This window comes from Dendropsophus ebraccatus, chromosome 2 (assembly GCF_027789765.1).
Source record: "Dendropsophus ebraccatus isolate aDenEbr1 chromosome 2, aDenEbr1.pat, whole genome shotgun sequence".
Classification (NCBI taxonomy): domain Eukaryota; kingdom Metazoa; phylum Chordata; class Amphibia; order Anura; family Hylidae; genus Dendropsophus; species Dendropsophus ebraccatus.
Window position 1 is genome coordinate 77,836,986 of NC_091455.1, and position 27,107 is coordinate 77,864,092.

The window sequence follows — 27,107 nt, forward strand, 5'->3', positions numbered from 1 at the left end:
CTCTACACATAGATCACCGATCCAACAGGACGGAGGTAAGGAGCTTACCCCTGCCTGTCTGTACATGCAGCACGGCTGCGGGGGTCCCGATCACTTAGTGACAGATGCTTGATCTGTCACTGAGTACCTTAAATGCCGCGATCGCTGTAGATCGCGGCGTTTAAGGGGTTAATGAGAGTCGGCTGCGGGATCACAGCTGACTCTTATTACCTGCGGCCCCGGAGACTGATGTGAGCGGAATTGCTCTCTCTGCGGCGCTCCCACTCACATCAATAACCTCGACAGTACAGGGAACGTATATATACATTCCTACTGCACGGGGTATGTGCAGTAGAAACGTATATATACATGTTACTGATGCAAAGGGGTTAAGTATATTACAATCTTCACTGAGTTGGGTCACAAGCCACAAAATAAACATTTTTATTGAACATGCCTAATTAAAAAGTCAAAATTAATAGTAAAGGTGGCCATACACCTTCAATAACTGATGGCGGAACAAGCGGAGGGTACAGTTGACTAAAGTATAAGGTGTATGGGACCTTTAAGATTCACATTTCTGCTGTGGCTACGTTCGGGGAGATCTGTCAGAAGTTTCATTTGTTTTGCAGGATCTGAGCAGACAAAAACCTCAATGCAGTAATTTTTTTTGTCATGGGTCCTTTTTATTTTGCAGGATTTGAGCAAACGGAAAACCCAATGGACCCCACTGAAGTCAATGGGATCTCTCAAGTGTGTGTCTGAATGAGTTCGTGTCTGTTACTGAACAGACAGGCCGGCCCTGTTGTGGAGCTGAAGGGACTTTACGACGGAGGCTCTAAAAGGTATCCTGACTGAAACGAGAACCCAACCTAAGCCGATTAATGTAGTTTAACTGTTAATGTCAACTTATGAGATATAAATTTAAGGTTAAAAACATATAGCCACTTTGCCATTGCTGATTTACTACTTAAAGCGTAACTGTCATTTCAGGGTAATTTTTCTAAAAAAAAAAACATTAAATATCAACAGTACCAGCAATTTTAAGAAACTCTGTAATAGGTTTTATGTACTAAAAGAGTTTCCTTCTGTAGTGAAAAAGCAATCTCCCAGCCTCCCCCCTCACATCAAATGAAGCAGGATTTCTGTCTCCATTATGTGGCTATGGAGAGGGGAGGGGCTGTTAGGAGTGATTGAGCACGGAGCAGTCCTGCAAAGCACAACACCCTGCAATCTTCTCTCAGTAAGTTCATAGATAAGCACTGACCTTTCCTACCCCAGAATCCTGCGGCTTAGGTGCCCAGAGAGTCTACAAACAGCTGGCCTTCATGTCACCTCTTCCTGCTCCCTCATCCCCCTAGCCCCTCCCCCTTCATAGGCTTACAATGGAGAGAGCAGAACCCGTCTTCACTGGCTTCTCTGTAATGAAGACGTGTTTGCCTGATAATGCACAGATAAGAAGTCAGGGGGGAGGCTGGGAGATTGCTTCTTGAGTACAGAAGGAGGCTTTTTTGGCTGATGAAACCTATTACAGAGTTTCTTAAAATCGCTTATACTACTGATTTCTGCAATAAAAAAAAACATGACAGTTACGCTTTATGGCTGGGTTCACACACAGTATATTTGAGGCTGTATTTGGTCCTCATGTCAGGTCCTCATAGCAACCAAAACCAGTAGTGGATTGAAAACACAGAAAGGATCTGTTCACACAATGATGAAATTGAGTGGATGGCCGCCATATAACAGTAAATAACGGCCATTATTTCAATACCACAGCCGTTGTTTTAAAATAACAGCAAATATTTGCCATTAAATGTCGGCCATCCACTCAATTACAACATTATGTGAACAGAGCCTTTCTGTGTTTTCAATCCACTCCTGGTTTTGGTTGCTATACAGCCTCACAAATACAGCCTCAAATATACATAGTGTGAACCCAGCCTAAGACTTCCACCTTACAAACCACACATGTCAATTATTACCTTGGGTAAGACCTCTTCTGAAGCAGAAAAGAAGTATGTATACACAATAAGTTCAGACGCAACTTCAATGAATTTTTCCTGCAAAAAAATATATTTTCAAATGATGGTAAATACAAAGATGTCATCTCAGTTCTTGATATGAATATTTAAGGAATAATATTTTCAGACAATAACAATAGTTTCACTTGGGTGTATTCATCATCGTTACAAAAATGCAACTGTATTATATTTAATGAGGCTGGCCTACCCAATGCATAAGAAGAATCATACACAAAATAATCTCATCACAAGTATCACAAGTTACATCCAGTATATATAGAGTAAAGGATTATATGAAATTGATTAGCACATTCAATACACAGGTTTGTGCTTCCATGGCTGAGATACAAAACTTTTAAAAAGTTTTGATCATTCAGGGTCTCTGTGCTGAGATCCCAACCGATCGCTCGGCACTCAATCCATATCCCTGCAGTAGACAAGCTCCCTATTAAGTCTAAAAAGCCCATCTCCTGCAATAAAAAGTGTGAGTCAGGGAGTGAGCATATTGTTTCATGCTTCTCCCGGGTATATCTATGGATCATGGGGGTCTCATCTCTGAGAGCCCTTCTGATTAAAACATTTCACAAGTCTGTACGATATGTCAAAAACCTTTTGAAATTACAGTAACACTTTAGGATCAGCATGTGAAATGCCATTCTTAGCAAAAAGACTAAATAAATAAACACAACTAGACTTCCCAAGCACCACTGGTTTTCATAAAATCTAAAAAATGCAACGCTTTACCTTTAGAGTTGATTCAACACCGACATAAACAAAGAGCACACGATGACGTTTTTGCACGTGCTCAAACATCTGTTCACTTGGGAGTGGTCGTATTAATGGCCTTTGAAGAGACACAGGTGAAAAAAAAAATTACACATTTTCCTTTATAAATACTAAACTAAGGACTAAGGAAGAATATGGGAGCATTTTGGTTGAACAATACAACCTTTGTACGTTTGGTGCTGTTGCCATCCCATATTTTACCTAGGTGTGTACCTAGTGGTGGCGAAATGGACCAAACCACTCCAAGCAAAGTGCACCAGAGAATCCCAGTGGGTGCTGTTCATACAGAAATTGCAGATACGTAAGGACAACCACCCAGAAAAAAATTAGGCCCAGTTAGACAAAATCAAGAAAAAAATACTCTATATTGTATAAGATTTCCGGATCTATTATATGAAGTTTAATAATTTTATATTGAACAATTCTGATACTTTTTAATACATTTGTTTTTTATTGCCCTTTTGCAATTTGTCATATTCCCTATGGTTCCATTCACACATACACAACTTCTTCAGCCACCGGTAATCAAATGTTGCATGCTCAGATTTGGATGAACCCAAGTGTGCTCGAGCTTTGCTAATTTTTATTCATTTATTTATTTTATGTGGGACTCAACAGCATTGCCTACTGTATAAGTGGATGGCAATGAGATAAGAATAAGGCTATAGACGCACAAAAACCTCATGTTTATTCCAAAGTAGTGTAGAGTTCTGGCATTTAATACAAACAGATAAACTGGAGTGCCCATGCAGCAAGCATTCTCTGGAGCGCGCCCATTTCACATCAGTCTAACGCTTCAACACATGCCTTGACTCAATTTAAGACATAAGTGAGATGTCGGCTAAGCAGTGCCTGTGTTAAGTATTAGTTTGTTTCTGACTATATGCATAAAGACATTTATGGCTAATCTACAATGTTCTAATGAAATGTGCTGCTTTGTTTTATACTTAGTGGCATGACAAAACAGTATGAAAAGATACAGTTCAATTGTGGTTAATGTGAAATACTTTTAGATCTTTCTCCTCAGTCGATAACACTGATGTCTACAGAAATCACTGGTCACCTCGTCACATGAAACATTGTACGCAACTGTTGGCTCTTAAATGAGAAACCACAAAAAAAAAAAAAAAAGGAAGCCAGGCGGGTATGGGAATACAATAAACAACCTAAACTTGCGCACCGTAATGACAACCTGTCATGCCCGGCAGCGAGACATGGCAGCGATGCAATGGAGGCACTGGTACAGGTGAGTTTATAATTTTCCCACACCCCCTGCCATGCTCCTCTTTTGAAATTTGGTGGGACTACTCCTTGACCACAAGTCTGTGTGGTTAAAAGTTAGAGAATAATGCCACTGTCCTCATGCTGTATGATTACTAATATAGATAACACAAAAAGTCACCTACTTACCCAGCAACTCTATTTGCAAATTCAATGATATCTTCCTTAGTTCTAGGACCACGATAGTTGTAGGCCATATCCCCCTTTAACCTGTGTATTAACGGGGGAAAAAAAGATTAATAATTTCTTAAAAATGAATGAAATCTCAATCCCAGAAATAAAACCAGATGTTGTTACTGAATGGAAAGCACAGAAAATATACAAGCACATAGGTGCTCAATAAGTATATGAAGCCTTGTGCTCATTGTGCTACACTGTAAAAGGCTATTTACTTCTCTCTCCCCCCTTTACTTACAATCTGAAAATACACACACATACACATACAATCTGTAATACATTTATTACAGATTGTATGTGTTTTCAAAATTGTGACTTGGTTTAGGAGCATTGCTCTGGCTTACGAGCTCCCTTTACTGGGTGGGAGCATGGCCTGCATAGTGTGGTCTACAGCACTGTACTGTGACCCAGGAAGTCTCCCCCACCTTCTAAATCATAGCAGATCCACTTCAGGCTGGGGCTTACATCAGGGGACAGGACTGTGGAGGTAATTTTTTTTTTATAGCTGTAACACCTCTCTCACCGGACAAAAAGTGCAGCTATACTGTGCCTACATATACCCTGCTCATTCCTTCATGCTCCCTGCAGTCTCTGTCAGCCCTTGTGTTTTCCATCCTCTCCATTCCTGCTATATTGTGCCTGCACTGACATTCAGCTACACACACTGCTGCTATAATGTGCCTGCACTTACACTCAGACATTCAAACTGCTGTATATAAAGTTTCTGTCACTGTCCTCCTGCACAACTCTGATTCTTCTTATTTCCTGATTGGTCCATGCTGAACACATTCAGCTTGGACCCCCTTCCCCATTGCTGTCATGTGACCACACAGACCTCTGGCAGCAGCCCTGCTTCACTATTATAGCCTGTTGTACTACACTACTGCATTATTGGGATCTGCATCTCCATCCTGTATCTACAAACTGCTGCTGTTTTTCAGGTTTATGAACTTACTATACATTATACTCCACATGCTGATTGCTATACTGTACAGTAACTTATAATATCAAAGATTCAGCTGTTTGTTTCATTTGTTTTACATGTTATTCAGAATAAAAAAAAATCATTATTTTTGGGGTGTGGAACCAATTGTCTACATTTCAATAATTTCTTATGGGAAAATTTTTGCTTTGGGGTACTCCAGGGGGGGGGGGGGGGTTAGAGTAATTTTTTTCCTGGGATCGGGGAGGAGGTGGCTGAGGGAAACTCACCTCTCCGGTTTCAGCGGCGGGTCCTGCATTGCGGCGCTCCGGTCCCCAGTTCCCGGACGCTTCCTGGTGTCTGACACGGGCCCGAGACGGTGCGTCTCAGTTCCACTTAGCCAGTCAGTGACAAAGGCGGGATCTGAGCGGACTTGAAATGGATCCCGCCTCCATCACTGACTGGCTGAGCAGACCTTAGACGTCACGTCTTAGACCTGCGTCAGACACCAGGAATCGGCCGGGAACCAGGGACCGGAGCGCCACGATGTGTTGACGTCGTTTCCCCCAGCCACCTCCTCCCCGGTCCCAGGAAAAAAATGCCCCCCACCCCCGCTGGAGTACCCCTTTAAGAGTGATTTGGATTAAAAGCACAGTCCCGGAATGAATTATGCTCGTAATCCAAGGCACCACTGTATCTCTATTGTTATAAGGAGATTTACTGTATATTCAATCTACTTTCTGTCTATTTACTGTACACAGAAAGTCTAATTTGTGAAAGGTAAGGGATAAAAATAGTACACAAGAAGCCACTGTCTGCCGCAGATTTTAGCATATGTGCTATACCATCAGTAGTGGATTATAATAGGGGCGTTTCGGGCTGCAGCCCGGGGCCCTGAGCTCCTGGGGGGCCCATGACCACTAAAAAAGACTTACACTTTCAGTGGTGTACTGTCTCCTGGCTACACTTCCGCAATGATTTGCAAAAATGTTTTGCAAAAAGTTTTTTTTAAGGCAATTTTGCATGAAATCAGGACATCATGACATTATCTATACTGTACTATGAAAACCACGCTAGTGCTGCCATAGTTACAGTGGGGTGGGGGGGCCCAGGCTTGGTCAATTTAATCCGCCCCTGTATACCATATAATGGCATACTTTTTTAAAGCAGAAAGCGTTATGCATAATGAAAGTTTATTAAAGATTTTAACTAATATAAAAAACCATAAACGGGAGGTCGTACAGCACCCCAGAAACAGAACACAGGTAATATTAGTGACAATATAGGGAAAGAAGTTCATAGGCCGGCCCTCTGTTGGCGTGAGCTCTCTTGTTATGGCATGATGTGTCAGACTACCTAAATTGTGTGACAAGGTAGTTAAGCAGAAAGCCTTATAAAAACAAAAGATTTCTGCATCACTATCATTTTTATCGAACTTTGGTCATTGGATTCAACTATTATCTCTGTATTCTTACATCATTCCTTTCCTCAGCGTCACAGACGATGATTTGCAGGGCACAGAATGCATTGCTTACATTAGAAAAGAGTAAATTGGAATAGCCATGTTAAAAATCAATACTCACAATTTTATAGTTGGAAATCCACGGACCCCAAATTCAGAAGCAATGCCTGCATATAAAAGATTGTGTAAAATTACTCATATGGACATGAAGAGGAGTATTACAGATTTATACAAGTTCATACGTCAAACACATAAATGGCATATTATACTTTAAAGGAGTGACAACTAACTGCACAATGGTCCCTTGTTCCCAGAGTAAATGAATGCCCCTTGCGTGACGCTCCCTTTACACTCTATGTAGCTTCCATATATAGCTGAGCCGGAAGCACAGATGGTTTAAAGAAGGCATATATGTATTCATGGACTAGTCAGTATAGTTAGTTCTCTAAGATATTAAAGAGATGAGTACACATGTGGCTACGGCTCAGAACCACAAGAGACAGCTGCTCTATAAGACCTACTGCATTTGTGAGTTACATAAAGACAGTATAGTATAGGGACAGGTCTGCCATACTAATAGCCAAAACAGCACATAAAAATATAGTGGCTTATATACATAAACTAGATCTCAGCTTATTCTCTGATCACTACTATTAGTGGAATGACATAATATTGTTGGTGCCATTTTGGCTAATGGAAGTGGGGACCCATCCCCATACTATGCTGTCTGTATACAAAGCAGCAAAATCTGCTGACAGAACCCCTTTAAAGGTTGCATGGTGGGACTTCACCGCAGCTGCACACCAAGAGATTTGCTGCCAACACATTATAGCAACACTAATCCCTTTTATACTCATATTAGGAAAAGATTAATCTCCAAAGAAGAAATAGAGATCCTCATGTAACATCTGTCGCTCATAGTCTGTGACATGTATCCTGGGCCGTTCAGGGCTACAAAATGGAAAACACTGCGCCAAGTTTTGCAGTACAATAGAAGAATACTAGCTAATATACAGTACAGTACATAGGCACTTTATGTGTAATGTATAACTAATTTACATAACTTAAATGTATTGAAAGCATGATATGGCAATGCAGAGATCTCTATAGGGATTAACAAGTTCACTGTGTAGTCTGGATTTAAAGGAAGTACTTTCACAGGATCAGATGGATTAACCATTATTAAGTACTTAAAACAGCACCAAATCTATAGCACAAAGCTTACAGAAGTACATCTTCTAATAAAAGACACTAATATAGTGGAGATATATCTATAACTATGTTTGTTTGTGAAGGTTTTCAGACATATGAGATGCAGATTAGAAATAGTCGGCCATTCTGGCTGCTTACCGGGAATGCCAGAGGCAGAGCGCACACCTTCCCGAACACTGCGATATTTAGGTGGTCATACACATTAGGCTATGTTCACATCTAAAAGGAATGGCAAGCCAATGTGGTACTGTGGTATACCTGTGCTGGGTCTGCTTTTTTTTTTTACCCGTTTATCTATTGCATTGACTATAGGATCCACCTTTTGGCGCTTTCCTTATGGAAAAACGAGGCGATTGGCCCTTTGGCATTTTGTTTTTCTGGACTCCAATGTATACTCTGAACATAGAAAATTCTGGTGTAAGAACTCTACCTCTAGTGCAGTTATGGAATGGGTGTATAGCGAGTGCACTACTTGGCTGGCACCAGATGACCTAGTTAGTATGTATAATTAGTAGGCTCTCTAGCATTACCCCTAATGTAATATTTTTGAGATGAATATAAATCAAGGTATAATTAAATCACAAGTAAATATATATATATATATACTTATACACTTTATGTAAATCACTTTAAAATTGACAAGCACATAGACAAATAAACATATCACTACACGCTTACACATAAATCTCTGTATATATAACTCATAAGGTTGCAAATCGTATATTGCAGGATATGTACTTGATAACTATTTATAGATTAAAATTCATATAATGCGATTAAAATTCGTATAATGCGGTTAAATCTGCATATAGTTATTGCATGCGATGCGGTTAAAACCGCATGCGACTAATGCAGGGCCCTTGCAAGTCGCCGTGATTTATTACTACTGTATTTGAACCAAGTCAGTTGTCACTGTTCTGTTTATCAGTTCAATATAAGTTGCAACACTTGGTGGCGCTTATTAGCGTTTTCACAGAAATGATATGTTTAAAAAAATTCGGTGGAAATCCACCTCTCACCGGTCCAGGGACTCTGAATCTGTGAGGTCTGCGGCCGCAGACTGTGGGGAGCAGACAGGGGGTTGTTTATTTGAGAATGTCATCTGGAGCTCTCCTCGTGTTCTACGCTCCTCGTATCATGTGTACGGGTCTTGTTTAGAGTACTGTCCGGTTTGGAGCTGAATGCTCAATGCTTGGTTGTCTCTCCTGACACAGATGGGTGTTTACCCTTGAGCGCTGCTCCCGTGTTCTCCGTCAGCGTAGGAATATTTGCAGTGCATCCACTACGCCGTGGACTGGTAGATAGTGGGACCGGTGGTAGGTGGTTATCTCAGTATATCTTTGCGGTACATTCGGTAGTGGTAGCAACTCTTTAGACGCGTTTCAGAGCACTGCTCAGTTCTTTCCTCAGTAATGAGTTGCATTAGTCGCATGCGGTTTTAACCACATCGCATGCAATAACTACATGCAGATTTAACCGCATTATACGAATTTTAATCGCATTATATGAATTTTAATCTATAAATAGTTATCAAGTCCATATCCTGCAATATACGATTTGCAACCTTATGAGTTATATATACAGAGATTTATGTGTAAGCGTGTAGTGATATGTTTGTTTATTTGTCTATATGTTCTTATGAATTTTAAATTGATTTAGATAAAGTGCTATATATATATATTTACTTGTGATTTAATTATACCTTGAGATTTATATTCGTCTCAAAAATATTACAGTAGGGGTATTGCTAGAGAGCCTACTAATTATACATACTCTGAGCATAGGCTACTTTCCAGATGTCAACATAGTCTTAGAAAAACGTTGCTCAACTAGGGACTGACCTCCCCTGCCCCACTGACACTGAAGACATCCTCGGGCTAGGGGAGGGACTGCTCCCCGAAGATGGTGCTGGGTGCTGGGGTCACAGCAAAGTCTGAGGCCTGACATGTGCCAGCGGGCTGGGGACTGGGGTTAAGAGCAGCAGTGTATGTGGAGGAAATTACCAGAGTATTTACGGAGTCTATATATACTGTGGCAGTCTCCCCATGTACATTGTGCCCACCCTGGTTCTGTGTATACAGACACTGCACTGTCGTAGTATAAACGAGGGGGGGGGGGGGAGTTTGCGGGGGGCTACTGCAGGGAAGATTTGAAATAGGTACATGGGGGATTTAGATTTGTAAAACTCTGTACTTTATGTAAGTAATAAATTTAGGTTCTAATCATGCCACATAAATGAGTTATTAATTCACAATTACAATATGTCTAATTTATGATGACATCATTCGTTAAATATTCTTTCACTTCAATTTAGATTAGAGAGCTTATAAACCGAGCCGAGGAAAACCCTTTAAATGAAACTTTCTAAATCAGATCTCTTTAGAGACTAGTTCAGTTCTGAATTGCATCTGAGGAGCTTGTATATTGTATTTAATTTTTTTATGTTCATATGCAGTTTTATCTACTTTTGATGGTTTCTTATATTTTTGTTGAAAAAAACAATGGCCTCGATCTATCGATTTGCCCAAGACAAAAATTGAGGCACGTTGACAACAACAACCAATCATAGCTCAGTTTTCAGTTTTCCCAATGGACTGTGATTGAGGGTATCAGACAAAAAACAACCAAACGTGTCCAGTTTTTGTTCTTTTTTTGTGGAATGAGTAGATGTTTTAAGTACATTTTGATCACTTTTTCTCTTGTTTTTACAGATATAGAATTAACCTAAGTAGTAATTTTTGTGATTTGTTTTAATAGCATTCAATGTTCAGGTTAAATAATGTGATACTAAATATGTATATATATAAAGGAATTACTCCAAGCCGCCTCTTCCCGCTGAAGACAAGCAGCACTCCCAAACCTGTATCCCCCTCAGGATGTACACAGTACTTCTAATTGAAAGAAATACCTGCTTAATTGGATGTACCACATGTGTCATTCTCCGTGAAGTGGTTAAAGGACAACTCCCACAAAAAATTTTTTTTGCTCATTTAACACACATTACAAAGTTATATAACTTTGTAATGTGGTTAAATACCCGGCCTGGCCCCCTTCCCCCACTTTCGGACCCCCGACCCCCCACCCCGGAAGTTAAGGAATGTATACATTACCTATTACGATCGTCACGGTCCTCTTCTCCGGGGCGGCATCTGGTGACGACGACGTCAGAGCCGAGGGGCGGTCCGGGTCTTCTTCCTCCTCGGCGTCTTCATGCAAAGTGAATGGGGATGAAAAGGCTGCTGGTGCACATGCGCACCAGCAGCCTTTTCATTGGCTGGAGCGCATCACATGGCTTCCAGCTTGCTCAGCCCTGATTGGCTGAGCGCAAGCGCACTGGCAGCCTTTTCCATCCCCTGGACCCGGAAGTTGGAGACATCGCTGGATGGCGGACGGCGGCGACGGAGAGGCGGACGGCGGGCGAATCGAGTGGCGATCGTCACCGGAGAGATGGTGAGTATGGTGTCTGTGTGTGTCTGTGTTTTTTTTTTTTTTGGGGTCCCGCGGGAGTTGTCCTTTAAAAGTATCTTCACTGGAATACAGTGGGGTCTGCAAACTTCAGCTCATAATGTTTTTTTTTTTTACATAGGCTGATTATCAACCGGGAGCGTTGCTAGAAATGCTCCTATGGCCCATAATCTGCCTGTGTAAAAGTGATAGTGATCAGCCCGATTACTGGCTGATCATCCGTTTAGAACCCACTTTAAAATGTATCTTTATCAGCCTTAGATCTTCCTGTGTAAATCAGGGGTTTGTGCTGTCAAAGGTATGCATATATCTGTGCTGTCAGTTTCCAGATCCCTAGCAGTCTATACTTACCACGTTGCTTGTGATCCAACATCTGGTTCTCTGGCTGCTGCTGTAACTTCAGGTCCCACCTCCTCCGGAATGATTGACAGCCAGGGGAGCCAGGGTGAAAAGATAAAGCTGGCGGCCGAAAAAGACTGGAAAAGCCAGATGTCATATCACAGGCAGCATGGTAAGTATAGACTGCTAGTGATAGGGAAACTGACAGCACAGATATATACATGCTATGCTGTCAGTTTCCCTGGCTGCACAAATAATATAAGGATCGTTTGTGCAGCCCAGTCCCTCGATATGTCGCGCTGTGTAAAGGCGCTGCAAATCAGTTGCCGATCGGCATTCGTTTGTGGCCCCTGCGGCTGACAAATTTGCATGTCTAAAAGGACCCTTAGTTGAGCAACTTGAATTTTTTCATGCACGCAAATAAACAGCAAGTGTCCAAAGATGAGACCAATTACCTCTAGTGCCAAGCTTCTTCAATCCCCGTTGCTGTTTGCCCCCCTCCTCCTCCTCTGCAAGTAATTAACAGCCTCTGTGTTGTGTGCTAAGGAGGATGGAAATGCTGGGCACTTGAGGTGATGGGCTCCACCCTGTGGGTATGTGCTGCTCACTTACAATAAAAAATGCTCACAAGTTCACAAATCTATGGTATGACTGTAAAAAAGGAATTTAAACTACCCGATGCTATAATTAGTTACACGTAAAGCAATGTGGATGTGTTTTGATAACTCCTCTGCTATCTTCTAACCATGGGAACAGACTTGATCTAAAAAAAAGAAAAAAAAGCAGAAATTGCTTTATTTATCTTCCTACTTTAAAGCGACTCTGTACCCACTGTGCAGCCCCTCCAAACTACTTATACCTTTGTATACTGTTAGCACTTGGAAAGTTGAGGCACTCACCACCGCGTCTTGATAAAATAGATTGCTTTATTTACATAAATGCAGGTACATGGATACAGACGAGTGAATGGGCCCATTCACTTGTCTGCATCTATGTACCTGCATTTATGTGAATAAAGCAATCTATTTTCATGAAGACGCAGGTGGTGAGTGCCTCAACTTTCCTAGTACAATGGTACCTCGGTTCTCAAACTTAATTGGTTCCGGAAGGCATTTTGAGAACCAAGCAGTTTGAAAACCGAGCAGTGTCTTCCCTTAGGAAATAATGTAAATGTGATTAATTGGTTCCAGCAGCCACCAATAATTACCTACAATACTCATTTATTACACTGATAAGTGCTCAGTATAATCACTACAGTACAGAACAGCACTATACTGTACAGGACATTAAACATAAGAAATGTTCATCAGAACCAGCAATTATAGTACAGTAGTCACCAACTCCTCACCCATCCTTTACTGTATAGCGTCCCCCCCATCCAAGCACTGTAATGTATGGGAGATGGTGGTGCACTGCCTGTACTACTACTGCACTGTATATGCACTCCAGCCGTCTTATACAGCACTGTACTGTATGTGAAGCCTCACCACTGCTTAACTCGCCAGGTGCAACCCACCATCCACGCTCGCAAAAACGTTCGAAAAACGTTTGAAAACCGAGCAAAGTTCGAATTCCAAACACTACTTCTGGGTAAATTTTCGTTCGAATACCAAGCAGTTCGAGTTCCAAAGCGTTCGAAAACCGAGGTATTACTGTACTTACAGTATATGATTTTCCTCATTGTCCATCTGTTGATTGAGCACCACCTGGGTATATTAAGGATCGAAGGGACAGTTCACATGGTGCTGCTTTCCCTCCGGTGATAGTGCCGAGACTATCTCCTTTGATTTGTTACTTATACCTTTGTGTAGCTGCAGTGAAGTCCTTTCTGGTGGCGTTTTCAAAAACGCTGGTGCAGCTTTGCTGAGGGCAAAAATCCAACTTTTGATGGGGTCTAGCAGTGCCAAAGAGTCGGGGCCTAGAGCGCTTGTGCCCTAGGCCAGCGCTGCCTATGTGGTGTTACTCTCCGCTCCCCCTGGATTCCTGTTCCGGCCTAAGGCCGACTGCACTGTGTAAGCTGTCACTGCACACTAGGCTAGAAGGAGAAGGCCCGCCGCGTCACTACGCCTGATCGCGTCGCAACGGCATATGTGTAAAGGAGAGAGGATGCAGATGCAGCCACAACTCGTCACTATGGTATGCTGGGGGGTGGAAACAGGCGGTTCAGGGCCAGGTGCATCACAGCTATGGGGTGGCGCGAGGAGGACACACCACAGAAGCAGCGTGGGACTGGCAACGTCACTGCAGATGCGCCCTTCGGGGGAACAGTGGCGCACGCACAGTGACAGCTTACACAGTGCCGTTAGGCCTGTGGGCGAACCAGAAAATCTTTTTCTTTCAAATCAACTGATTTCAGAAAGTTGTATAGATTTGTAATTTAGTTCTATTTAAAAATCTCAAGTCTTCCAATACTTATCAGTGGCTGTATGTCCTGCAGGAAATAGTGTTTTCTTTTCAGTCACAACACACACACACACAACACTGTAATGAAGCAGCCGCTCCGCTCTGTAGTTACAGTACTGCGGAGATTTTAACTGTTTCACCGCTCCCAGCATAATATTTATACATTATGCTGTGCGGGGAAATACTCCAGTACAAGGATTCCACCTCTGCGTCATCGGTGCTTCACGGAGCGAATGCGGAACGTGTGAATCCAGCCTTAGGTTACCTGGTTATTTGGACTCTCTTTGTGAAGGATACCTATTATTAACATATAGCGCAACAAGGGTTAAGCACAGTTTACATTGTGATTATGTCTTCCACATTTCTCAGTTTAGACTTGGCAGGTTTAGCTCCTGCATGCTGATAAATAGAAGCAGATGGTGACATTTCTAGAAAGTATACAGCTTTAGGAGAGATGGGAGATACGGATAGAGACACGTTCGCAAAGATTCCAAAGCATCAACACATTAGCATAGTAGGAAATGTTATTTCATCCACCTGTTCAAAACACTGCTGGAAATGCCAAGCTGCATCTTTCCAAGCAGAGTTTTTAAAAACTGCTATTTCCCACAAATATCTTTGTACATAAATTCCATCCGCCCTCATTTACAAATATAGCAGCAGCAGTGTACTACTTCCCTTCATATTATTTGGAGGATGGGAATATTGTGACAAATGGAGTAACACTTACTATACTGTACATGTATACTTACACTATACTGAGTGGCTGGAACACTCAGCTAGTATTTAAAAGGAACCAATTAGCATGACTGTACTGATATGGTTCCCAGCAGTACATTATAGGGCTACTGTGCGGCTCCCAGCACATACCGGCTGCGGCCGCAGCAGTAGCTTTACATGGGGAAAAAGATGTTTATTATGTCACACGAGGCCGGAATAAGGGCAGCAACTAATCAGCTGGGCAGGGAGCCACCTGTGACTAGTCACAGCTCTCTACCTGACAGCACGCATGAAGATGACTGACAGGCAGAGTGGCCACTGATGGGTCTGTGCACTGTACGCTGACAGGCAGAGAATTGTGACTAGTAACAGGCAACTCCCCACCCAGACGACTAGTTTCGGCCCCTCTCTCAGACTCACGCGGCATAATAGAACATCTTTGTCCCCTTTGTAGAGCTACTACTGCAGCGGCTGCTAGTATGCTCTGAAAGCTGCAGAGTAGATATACATTGTGCTGCCGGGAACCATATTAGTACAATCGTTTGGTTTAATGAGTGCTTGATGTCATCTTGAAGGAGTGGAACCTGACCCCAGTAACTTACAGCAGCTGGGCATGGCTCACCAGTGCTGTGCATGGCAGACTATGGCAGGGCTACAATTTCATATTGATCTTTGATCCTCCTTTCCACCACCCAGTAACTACACATGGGGGTAGAGTGGCACCAACGGCATGTAGTCATACAGCCTTCGCCCTCTTCCCAGCCACTCATGCCTAATTGGCAGCCCGAGCACTGGAAACTTAATGCAAAGCTCAGTGCTCAGGCTGCTGATCAAGCTGGAAATAGTGCAGAAACAGGGTGACTACATGCTACAGCGGCTCTGCCCCCATACCTTGTTACCAGGCGCCAGGATGCCGAGCACAGCATCGGAGCGCTAATAATCAATAGATATGTGGTGATCCTATATATGTTTTACAGGAAATCGGGGGAGATTTATCAAACCTTGTGCAAAGGATCAGTGGAGAATTATGCCTGGATAACCACCTGAAGAAATAATCTTATATAACTTCCACACTTGGGTGTCAACACCCAAGTGTTATACATTACCATCTGTACAATTTATCACACCCATATAGTCCAGGATGCAATCTGACTTGTAGGGGTACCTTGTACAGGAACCAGCTGCTGCCATTACCATGTACTGTACTGAGGTTAATATAAGCACTTGAAAAAACGATTGCATTTTCATGCAAGAGAGCAATGCCAAAAGTAATCCTCACTATTAATCCTGCTGAAATAAACTATTAGAAGAATAATGAAATTCAGAATGTGCTAAAGGCCTGATGCAACAAGGGCTGGTGTAGGCTTGCAGTATCTATTAACCCAAGCTACTCCCCATTTCCTTCCTTATAGAAAGCGGAGAGGCACAGTAGAAAAGCCAACTAAGGATCCCAAGTTAAAACCTTCTGAGACAGGAAGGAAACTGCTTTACATTACACAGATTACATGCCAGAGATATGGAGATCTGACTTCTGCTTTTACATTCAGGAAATGTCAGACGATCTGTGACTTCAGCCTGACAAAACCATTCATAATGTGGACGCTTACCTGAGTGAACAGTTGCATCCATCTTTCCGACTCTCACAGGGGACCCGCTTGTCCTCATCTCTATGCCAACCTCATTCCAAACAGGCTCAAGTTTCTTGCAGTGGCCACACCAAGGTGCATAGAACTAGAAAAAATATATATATTGTTAAAGTGTACCTGTCAGTGCGTCCACTGAGCTGATCGGCAGTGAATTACTCCCTGCAGCCAGAAGGGTATACATGGGTACAAACACGCCAAGACTATAAAGCGCACAACCCCCAAGCTAAACCAATGGGGGTGGCATGCATAAAGGCTTTGGTGTGTTTGTATCTACCCGAGTGGAATGCACCGCCGATAGGGTCGCAGGATGTACTGACAAAAAAAAATTAAAAACAAACAGCTGGTAGTCGTCAAAATAGGATAAGAACCATTACTTGTTTACAAGTCTACTGCCTGCAGCTCCTTAGCAAACTGACAGACTGAAGATATCCAGTGGGGAGTCTGAAACGATTTCTAAGGAATAAGAACAGTGAACTGCGTTTTACTAGAAAATCTCAAAAAATAGCAAGTTCTACATTCCCCAAATCTTCTGCCTATTCGGCACAAATGAAATAAAAAGACAATTTTAAACACACCAGTATAATATTTAAAAGTCTCTAAAATGTACTGTCGCCCAATCTTGAAGACTGGAGCAGTGAGCTTGGTGCATGGGTCTTATTAGAATAGAAATGTCTGGATGTCATACAGATGCCTAGGCACTGCTCTTAGGCGCCACCACAAGGTAGGTGGAATACAGATGTGGGGCTCAGTCTGACTGATCTCTGTCCCAGATTTAATTCTGTAATTTTTTTGATTGTTTTACTTTATTTTTTAAGTGCTGTATGTTTTATATTAAAGGGAAACTAACAGCATGTTAGAAGGCACTTACCTACTGTTATGTTCCCATAGGGCATATAACACCAAGGATGAAGGCAACTTTCTTACCCTCATCTTCAGCGCAGTTTTCAGGAAATCTTAACACTAATTAATATGCAAGTTAGACAGTTTGGTGCTCAGAAGGCGGGACTACAGCTCACAGTATGCCAATCCGCTGTGCCAGCCCACCCCTCCTCATGAATATACTGCAGTGATGTTACTCAAGCGCTCATCACTGCAAAGCAGTGGATAAGTATTAAAGAGGAGTGGCGGGGAATGGTGCATTGAGGGCTGTAGTCTCACCACCAAAGCAACAAACCACCTTATTTACACTTTAAATAAAATACGGATTTTCCAAAAAATGCCACTGAGGATAAAGGTAAGAAATGTTCCTACATTATCAGTGTCTTATGTGTCTTATAGGAACATAACAGTAGGTTAGAATCTGCTAAACTGTTGTTAGTGTCCCTTTAACCCTTTGAGGACCAGGCCCAAAATGACCCAGTGGACCGCGCAAATTTTGATCTTTGCGCTTTCGTTTTTCCCTCCTCCCCGTCTAAGAGCTCTAGCACATTCAGTTTTCTACAAGACCATGTAATGGCTTATTTGTTACAGGAATAGTTGTACTTTGTAATGGCGTCTTTCATTTTACCATAACATGTATGACGGAACCCCAAAAATATTATTTATGAAGAAATAAATAAGTAAAATCGTAAAAAAGAATGCAATATGGTAATGTTTGGGGGGTTCCTGTGTCTACGTAATGCACTATATGGTAAAAGCGACATGATATCATTATTCTATAGGTCAGTCCGAACACAACCATATGCAGGTTTACACAGATTCTCTAATGTTATATTTTTTTTTTTTATGAAATCCTTTTTTTGGCAATTAAATATTAATAAAATGGGCCTATTGTGACGCTTATAACGGTTTTATTTTTTCACCTACGGGGCTGTATGGGGTGTCATTTTTTCCGCCATTATCTCTGGTTTTTATTAATACCATATTTGTGAAGATCGGACGTTTTGATCACTTTTTATTAATTTTTTTTATATATATAATGTAACATAAAATCAGTAATCCGCACACTTTTTTCCCTCTTTTCATCTACGCCGTTCACCGTTTGCAATGACGCTTGTTATATTTTAATAGATCGGACAATTACGCACGCTACGGTATATTATATGTTTATTTATTTTTATTTGTTTTATTTATATAATGGGAAATAGGGGTGATTTAGACTTTTATTGGGGGAGGGGTTTTGGGGTAGTGTGTTGGTGTTTTTAACTTTTTTTTTTTTTTTACACATTTGAAGTCCCTTTGGGGCACTTCTACATACACTACTTGGATTTTTACACTGATCATTGCTATGCCATAGGCATAGCAATGATCAGTGTTATCGGCGCTCTGCTCATTGAGCCTGCCTGTGCAGGCTCAGAGAACAGAGCGCCGATCGGACCGCACAGAGGCAGGTGTGAGACCTCCGGCGGTCTGTTTTACCGATCGGAAACCCCGCAGTCACACTGCTGGGATCCCGATCAGTAAGTGACAGGGGACTCCCCCTGTCACTCACACTTAAACGCTGCGGCGTTTAAGGAGTTAATGTCGCGCTGCAGTGTGTCATTAACAGTGAGGTGCTGGCTGCTGATTGCAGCCGGCCCCCACCTGCTATGAAGCGCGCTCCGCTGTGTTTTTGTGTTTGCAATTTCAGCCATAGCAACGTGCTCCTGCCTAGTGTGAATGGTGTTCTAGGAGAGCTCACCAAATTTGTCTTTTTTTCTGTGTTCCAGATGGGGGGAGTGGCTGCCTCTATTTGGTCGTGCACTCCACCTATCCCACCCAAGTGGTGCAATTATTTTTGCAGATATAAGATGGATCTTGCATGTCCAGAGCAGTGATCTGTTGCATTTTTCTGTTTTTATTGTGTGTTTGCAATTTCAGCCAAAGTAACGTGCTCCTGCCTGGTGTGAATGGTGTTCTAGGAGAGCTGACCAAATTTGTCTTTTTTCTGTTCACCCTTTCATGTCCGCTAGTTAAAAAGTTTCACATTTTATTAACACTGGCAAGAGTAAGCCAATATGCAGAAACACAAAGATGTTCAGCATTATCAGCTATATATACCATATCAAGGAAAGATACTGAAATGTAATACGACTTACATCAACAAGCCAAACATCTTCTTGCCTGGTTTCTTTGAAACTACAAAAAGAAACAAATAAAACAGTAAGTGGAACTTCCTTATTACAATGGTAATGGTTCCTAAAATTGCCCGTGGTCGCTGACAATTTTACAGGACGTGTAACTGCAGCCTTAGAAAGCTTACAGAGTCCTGCAATTCCCAACATGAACACTGGTGGCAGCAGAGGGGCGTATGTCACCCCTTACAGCTGCCACTTAAAGGACAAGTGCCATGAAAAACTTTTTCCCAGTAATTGAAGCACATTACAAAGTTATATAACTCTGTAATGTGCTTCAATCACCTATCTGCCTCCCTTCCCTGTCTTTTCCCCCCTCCACCCCCCACCAGGAAGAGTCCTGACTCACACAGACCTAATTACTGTGGTCACCGTCACCAAGCTGTTCTCTCAGCTCCTTCTCCCGTTACATCAGCCTCCCCCTCCCCTGTCTTGTCAGGTGACTCAGCTTGCTCAGCTCCCATTGGCTGAACAACTACAAGCCATCACTTGGACTGGGGAGGGGGGGGCTGCTGTAACAGGCCCTAGAGCAGCCCTCCTGCTGATGACTCCTCCTCACAAGAAGGAGCTGCCTGGTGACGGTGACGACAGTCATTAGGTCTGTGTGAGTGAGGACACTTCCTGGTGGGGGGTGGAGGGGGAAAAAGACAGGGAAGGAAGGCAGATAGGTGATTGAAGCATATTACAGAGTTATATAACTTTGTAATGTGCTTCAATTACTGGGAAAAAGTTTTTCATGGCACTTGTCCTTTAATGAAAGTTTAGTGGTTGAGAAAAATGTATACATTTATTTTAATGACATTAGAAAGTAATATAACTTCATTAAAGCAATGTATAAGCTACAGAGTACCCCTTCAAAGGTGTCTGTACACATAGCAGTAGTGTCCCAACAACTGGTTTGTATAGGTGAAACACACAGTATTAAAGTGCTTTATCTTTACAAGACAAAAACTGATTTTATGAAAACTTATTGATTTCAGTATCTGCTTTGCATACATTTGTCCCATAACAGAGAAGAGACTACAATATACTCTTCAGCCACAGAGCTATCATGATAGTCACCAATACCGCAACGGTGAACACTTTTTATATTTCTTTAATGCCTTGAAAATACAGTAACAGATTCATGCTGTTACAGCATATTGTTTGCAGTAAAACAATACAATGCAGTAAAATCTGCTTAGACACCCCATAGTATTATTGCAGCATCCCGTCCCCGGAGACTTTCCCAAGCATTCCCTGGGCTTCTCCTGCCAGAACCAATCATTGTTGTTTTCATTATGCCACACAGTTTCGTCACCTAGAAGGAGATTGTATCACTGACACAAAGTTAAATCCTCCATAGTCAATGAGCAGCTTTCAGTCCTCATTATGTGTATTCTCCTTACTGAAGCACACGGATTTACAGTACATACTGCAGCGCACCGTCCGCTTCACAGAGTTCATTATCTGATGACTGCTCAGTGACCCGCACAGTAACAAATCCCACCACGAAAAGATTGCCAGCCCTGGGCTGTGGTGGTCAGTATAGTCTACTCATCAGCAGTTTAGTTAGTTGGTCTAGATATACTAAGAAAGATGTCACTACATGGGGGTATCCTTAAGGCTTTATTCATGTGTGTTGGGGGCTCATTCAGCATGTGACCCCAGTGTCCATTAAATCCACAGAGGCTGCAAAGGAACCACAACATGATGTCCTGGCTTCACCATAGAAAGATCCACTATCCCCATTACTTCATTGCTCCGTTGTTTGTCTGTGTAATCCATTGTATATCCGGGTTTTACTCTCCTCTGTATTGGCGTTTATTGCACCCCTGTGTAAGCAGTAAACCCAAAGGGGGGGATTTATGAAGACCAGCGTAGTGAATTCGTCCGGCCGGGCGCCCAAGCCGGTGTACACTTGGATCATAATTTACGCCTGTGAGCAGGCGTAAATCATGATAAATGAGGAGCGAGAGAGGCCACGCCTCCTCACTGCCTTATCACGCCCCAAGCTCCCCCAGCCCGCCCATCGGGCAAGCGGGAGGCGTATGCCAGGAAGAATGGGCGAATCTGCACCTTCCCCCTGGCGGACGCTTCATAAATGTCCCCCATAGTGTTTGTGGTCAATAATTTTCCTCTATCTGCTCCGCCTAACTCTTTCCATGTCCTTCCCCGCACACCCCCTTTCACACCTGGTACTACAGATTAGTAACAGCACTATATACTAGGGTGCACAGGTCATCAGTGACCCTGTTCGTCATGTGCTTCCAGTCCAAGTGCAGCCACTCAAAGGGAAGAGAAGTGAAGATAACATCATTCCACACTTTCTGTACTCTCTTCTCCGCCTAGCACTTATGGTGTAACAAAGATAGCTAATATGAACATTATAGGCTATTGGCATGTTTAGATAAATTTACCTGAAAGATTTTTGAAGCCAAAGTTAGGAATGGATTTGAGAAGGGTAGAAATCTGTCTGTTCCTGGCTTTGGCTTAAAAAATCTGTCAGATAAATCTCTTCATCTAAATACGCCATTAGCCTATAATGTTCATATTAGCTATCTCTGTTGCCTCCCTAAGTCCACAAATTCTGTCCCCCCCCCCACCCCGCTGATCCCACATCGAGCAAAAAATATATTTATATCTCCATCCCCTTACCCAATGATCTGACCTTCCTGCTACCTTTTTTCCATACATTAAAACCTTCCTAACCAAATTCTCCCAACACCCTCCCCCCCTCTCCTACTCACACCTACTATCTGTCTGATTTATACAGCTGGAGACATTTCTCCTAACCCTGGCCCTCCTCACCGGATCTCATCTACCTAACTGTCCTCCTATCATCCTCCAGCCTCCTCTAACGTCATATATATCCTCCCCTCCCCTACCTGCCCTGTCCATTTCTTTGGTGCAGTCAGAAATACAAGCTCTGTCTGCAATAAACAATTTTTCATCCACGCACTCTTTCTTAACCACAACTAGTTATTTTTAGGCCTAACTGAAACATGGCGGACACCTACTGACTCATTTTACCTTTACCTGCGGCGCTAAACAATTATTCACAAAATAACACACATTACAAAATTACACAACTTTGTAATGTATGTTATGTAAGTGAATGGCCCCCTTCCCCATGTTTCCCCCCACCCACGCTAGACCCGGAAGTGTGGTGCATTATACTTACCGCATCTCATGTCAACCCCAGTCCGCCATCTTGGGACAATGACGTAGTCTTTGTAAGGCCGGACGAACCGCTCCATCCGTCCCTCATGCCGGCCCCCCTCTGCCGCGTCATCAGCAGCTCAGCCGCAATTGGCTGAGCATAACTGTGCTCTGCCAATCGCAGCTGAGCACAGTTATGACGCGGCAGAGGGGGGCCGGCATGAGGGACGGATGGAGCGGTTCGTCCGGCCTCCCGAAGACTACGTCATTGTCCCAAGATGGCGGACAGGGTCGACATGAGATGCGGTGAGTATAATGCACCACACTTCCGGGTCTAGCGTGGGTGGGGGGGAAACACGGGGAAGGGGACCATTCACAGACATAACATACATTACAAAGTTGTGTAACTTTATAATGTGTGTCTTTTTGTGAATAATTGTTTAGCGCCGCACTACCCCTTTAATATGTTTTTGATTTTGTTCTATTTGTTAACCCTTAGGCTGGGTTCTCACTGACTTTTTGCAATCAATTTTATGCAAAAAATGATTACATATATATATATATATATATATATATATATATATATATACACACATACATACATACACACACACCATGTTTCTCTTTACATTTTTCTTCCTTAGAAAAAAGAGCTAGGGCTTATTTTTGAGTAGGTCTTTTTATTCTATAAGCAACAATCACACATTGTGCTTAATTCCATTCTTCTACTTCATGGAGTAGCCCTTTCCTATATAACTCATGTTGTCTGGGGGTAAAAACATACCACTACCTATAGAGAAGTGTGAATCTATTCATTTGGTCCGAATCTGTGGACTCGGAATGCAGGCGTTTTTGTCCTGCTACCCAGCACTTGTCCAGCATGGTTCAGATTACTCTAGCATGGAGTTGGCTTCTCTGAAAAGCAGCCGTATGTGCAGGCATTAGGTTATAAAGCAGGAGGATCTGGGCAGATTGATAGATAAAACAGTTCTGCTTTCTGTGTTTGAGGTCCCCCTCCCTCCAGGTACACTGACATGATCAGCACACTGCCTCTCTGCTCCTAGCAGCATCTACAGAACAGTGACGCAACTTGGGGTGCATGCACACAGTGGAATGGCGATGGGTAACTTGTTGCGCATTCCGCAGCTCGCACCCGCCAGCGGACTGAGGCGCGCGGGTGTCTCTGCCCGTCATAGATTCCATTCTATGCATGGGAATGGTCCGCCCTCCGTCCAAAGAATGAACATGTTCATTCTTTGGACGGATGACGGAATCCGCCCGTGCGTAGAATGGAGTCTATGACACGGGCGGAGACGCCAGCGGGTGTGAGCTGCGGAATGCGCAACAGGTTATCCATCACCATTTCACAGTGTGCATGCACCCTTACAAGGAAAAAGGTAAAACAGATAGACTTACATGTTGTTGCAATTGTTTACTCCTTCTGATCTCAGGAGAACAATGAACAATGTGCTATTACACTGAACGATTAGTGAAAAAATGCAGAACTTGAGCGAACGAATGTGAAATTACAGCAAACGATTAGCGAACGTTTAACAATAATTTTAGGTTCAGATCTAAAGCAACGATAAACGTTATTATCGTTTAAATTCGAACGATATAACAATTTTTAGCATGATAATCGTCCCGTGTAATGGGGCTCTAAGTCAACCAACACCTCACGCCATAATCAATGATATAAACTACAGCTCTCAATGGGTTTTATTGTAGTGGCTAAACAGTATATACTGTATATATTAAATACTACACAAATAGCATACTTACGTCTCATCCAAGTCCTCTACAAATGCTGAGGAGGTGGCCAACAGGAATAAGGCTGCAACAAAACACAAGGATGTTTAACCTTCCCATGTGTATTTATAATGTACAATGTGAACCTCCTATACGGCCTACACATACACAACCTCCTACATATCCTCACTATAGAATTACTATCCATCCACATACAAATGAAGCAAACGCTACTTTACTGCACAGAGCTATACCCATCAGTCCCATAGTGAGGGAATGGAGCGAACAAAAAATTGTACAGTGTATATGGACTATATTTACTGACAACAGCTCCATGTGTCCCTCATAGAGCTAGTCAGACAGCCCACCTTTATGGTGCGTTTACACAGGCAAATTTATCTGTCAGATTTTTGAAGCCAAAGCCAGGAACAGACCATAAAGGAAAGACTGAGATTTCTCCCTTTTTCAAATCCATTCCGGGGTTTGGCTTCCAAAATCTGTCAGATAAATCTGCCTGTGTAAACGCAGCATTAGGCTTTGACGACCTGCTCTGTGGTGAGTCTGTCCATAAGATGGCAGACATGGAGGAGCATGTGCCCGTGCCCCGCCCTCCGTGTCCTCCATAGGCAGTGGTGGACACTGAGGGCGGGGCCTGATCACATGCTCCTCTATCTTATGGACAGACTCACCACAGAGCCGGGCAGCACAGCCCGAAGGAGGGGAGTGTGATTTTAGCGCTATGAGGCACACAGGGAGCTGCTGTCAGTACATACAGTGAGTACACTTACTAATACTGTACACTGAACAATATTACTATTGGCCAACCCCTTTGAGTGATATGTTATTAGATTAGGATAATCTCTTTTAATGTGACATGTTATAATGTATGTGAATAGCATGCAACTGTGACATGTATAGTAGGAAAATGTCATACATATATTGAATGAACAGTATTCTGTATTACCTCTGCTTCCTATAAATTTTCATATTTTCTCTATTGACATATAAGAGTTGCCCAGGCTCCACATATATAGCCATATACTTTTCATTGACATATATGATCGTCCCCAGCTCCCTATATTTACAGCTGTATACTCTCCATTCATATGATCTACCCCAGCTCCCTATATTTACAGCTGTATACTCTCCATTCATATGATCTACCCCAGCTCCCTATATTTACAGCTGTATTCTCTCTCTCTCTATCTATCTATATATATATTATATATATATATATATATATTCATTCTGCCCCAGCTCCCTATATTTACAGCTGCATACTCTCTATATATATTCTGCCCCAGCTCCCTATATTTACAGCTGTATACTCTCTATATATATTCTGCCCCAGCTCCCTATATTTACAGCTGTATACTCTCTATCTATATATTCTTCCCCAGCTCCCTATATTTACAGCTGTATACTCTCTATATATATTCTGCCCCAGCTCCCTATATATACAGCTGTATTCTCTCTATCTATATATTCTGCACCAGCTCCCTATACTTACAGCTGTATACTCTCTCTCTCTATATGTATATATATTCTGCCCCAGCTCCCTATACTTACAGCTGTATACTCTCTCTCTATATATATATATATTCTGCCCAGCTCCCTATATTTACAGCTGTATACTCTCTCTCTCTCTCTCTCTCTCTCTATATTTATATATTCTGCCCAGCTCCCTATATTTACAGCTGTATACTCTCTCTCTATATATATTCTGCCCCAGCTCCCTATATTTACAGCTGTATACTCCCTATTCCCATGTATGATGTGCACTAGCAGCCCTCTTCCAGCTGTATACAAGGCAGTGCTATATATTCCCTGCCCCCGGTATACATGATGACATATATCTTCCTCCCACTATACAGGCTGCCATGTCCCCATTCATTGCTGTGCCCTCTAATACCCCGGTGCCCGCTCTCCATCCCCCGCAGTACAGGGCACCGACCATACACAATGCGGGTGTGAGGAGGAGGCACCATCATCAGCCCTCACCTCAGCCGAGGCACACACCGCACCGATCCCGTACCCGGTGCCCGGGGCAGAAGCCCACACAGCAGTACCCCGGCCCCGGTGCAGGGAATACACACGGACAGCGCTACTCTCATTACCTGTTGCTAAGAAGGTGCAGTACCCGGCAGCTGCCATGTTGAGAGGATGTGATACCGGAAGGAAACTGATCAGCAGACAGAGCCTTCCTCCTCCTCCTCCGGGTGATAGGCCTGGCCGGGAGGATGCTGCGTCCTCACTGAGAGCGGGCGGCGTGCACACTGAGCGGTCACACGTTACTAGCGTTACTATAGGCCGGCGGTGTGAGGCTGGTACCGGCTCCGGATCCCGCACATCCCGCACACCGCCAGAGACCCGGCGCCCCCTCATAATGCGCCCCCTCATAATGCGCCCCTTCTATTAACTTTGTTACATTATCCACACAGCGATACACCGGGTCCTTGTATATACCCAGGGGCGTAGCTAATGTCTCCTGGGCCCTGGTGCGAGAGGCCAACTTGGGCCCCCCCCCCCTCCTTTCACGACCAAGTGATGCTATTGTTGTGTGTGTGTGTGTGTGTGTGTGTGTATATATATATATATATATATATATATATATACACACACAGTGGTGCCTTGGATTATGAGCATAATTCGTTCCAGGACCGTGCTTGTAATCCAAATCCACTCTTAAACCAAAGCAAATTTTCCTATAAGAAATCATGTAAATGCAGACAATTGGTTCCGCACCCCAAA

General features: G+C 42.9%; 1 protein-coding gene across 1 annotated transcript in view; it reads right to left on the reverse strand.

Moving 5' to 3' along the window:
* Window positions 1-26,676, reverse strand: part of TMX3 (thioredoxin related transmembrane protein 3) — a 61,530-nt gene extending 34,854 nt beyond the window's left edge. The window contains exons 1-8 of the mRNA XM_069957837.1: window positions 26,474-26,676; window positions 24,390-24,441; window positions 19,431-19,470; window positions 16,375-16,498; window positions 6,750-6,795; window positions 4,197-4,277; window positions 2,745-2,844; window positions 1,962-2,039 (exon numbers count right to left, since the gene is read on the reverse strand). Coding sequence (XP_069813938.1) covers window positions 1,962-2,039; window positions 2,745-2,844; window positions 4,197-4,277; window positions 6,750-6,795; window positions 16,375-16,498; window positions 19,431-19,470; window positions 24,390-24,441; window positions 26,474-26,510 — 558 coding nt within the window. The 5' untranslated portion in view covers window positions 26,511-26,676. The remainder of the gene's footprint in view (window positions 1-1,961; window positions 2,040-2,744; window positions 2,845-4,196; window positions 4,278-6,749; window positions 6,796-16,374; window positions 16,499-19,430; window positions 19,471-24,389; window positions 24,442-26,473) is intronic.
* Between the last annotated feature and the right edge of the window lie 431 nt (window positions 26,677-27,107).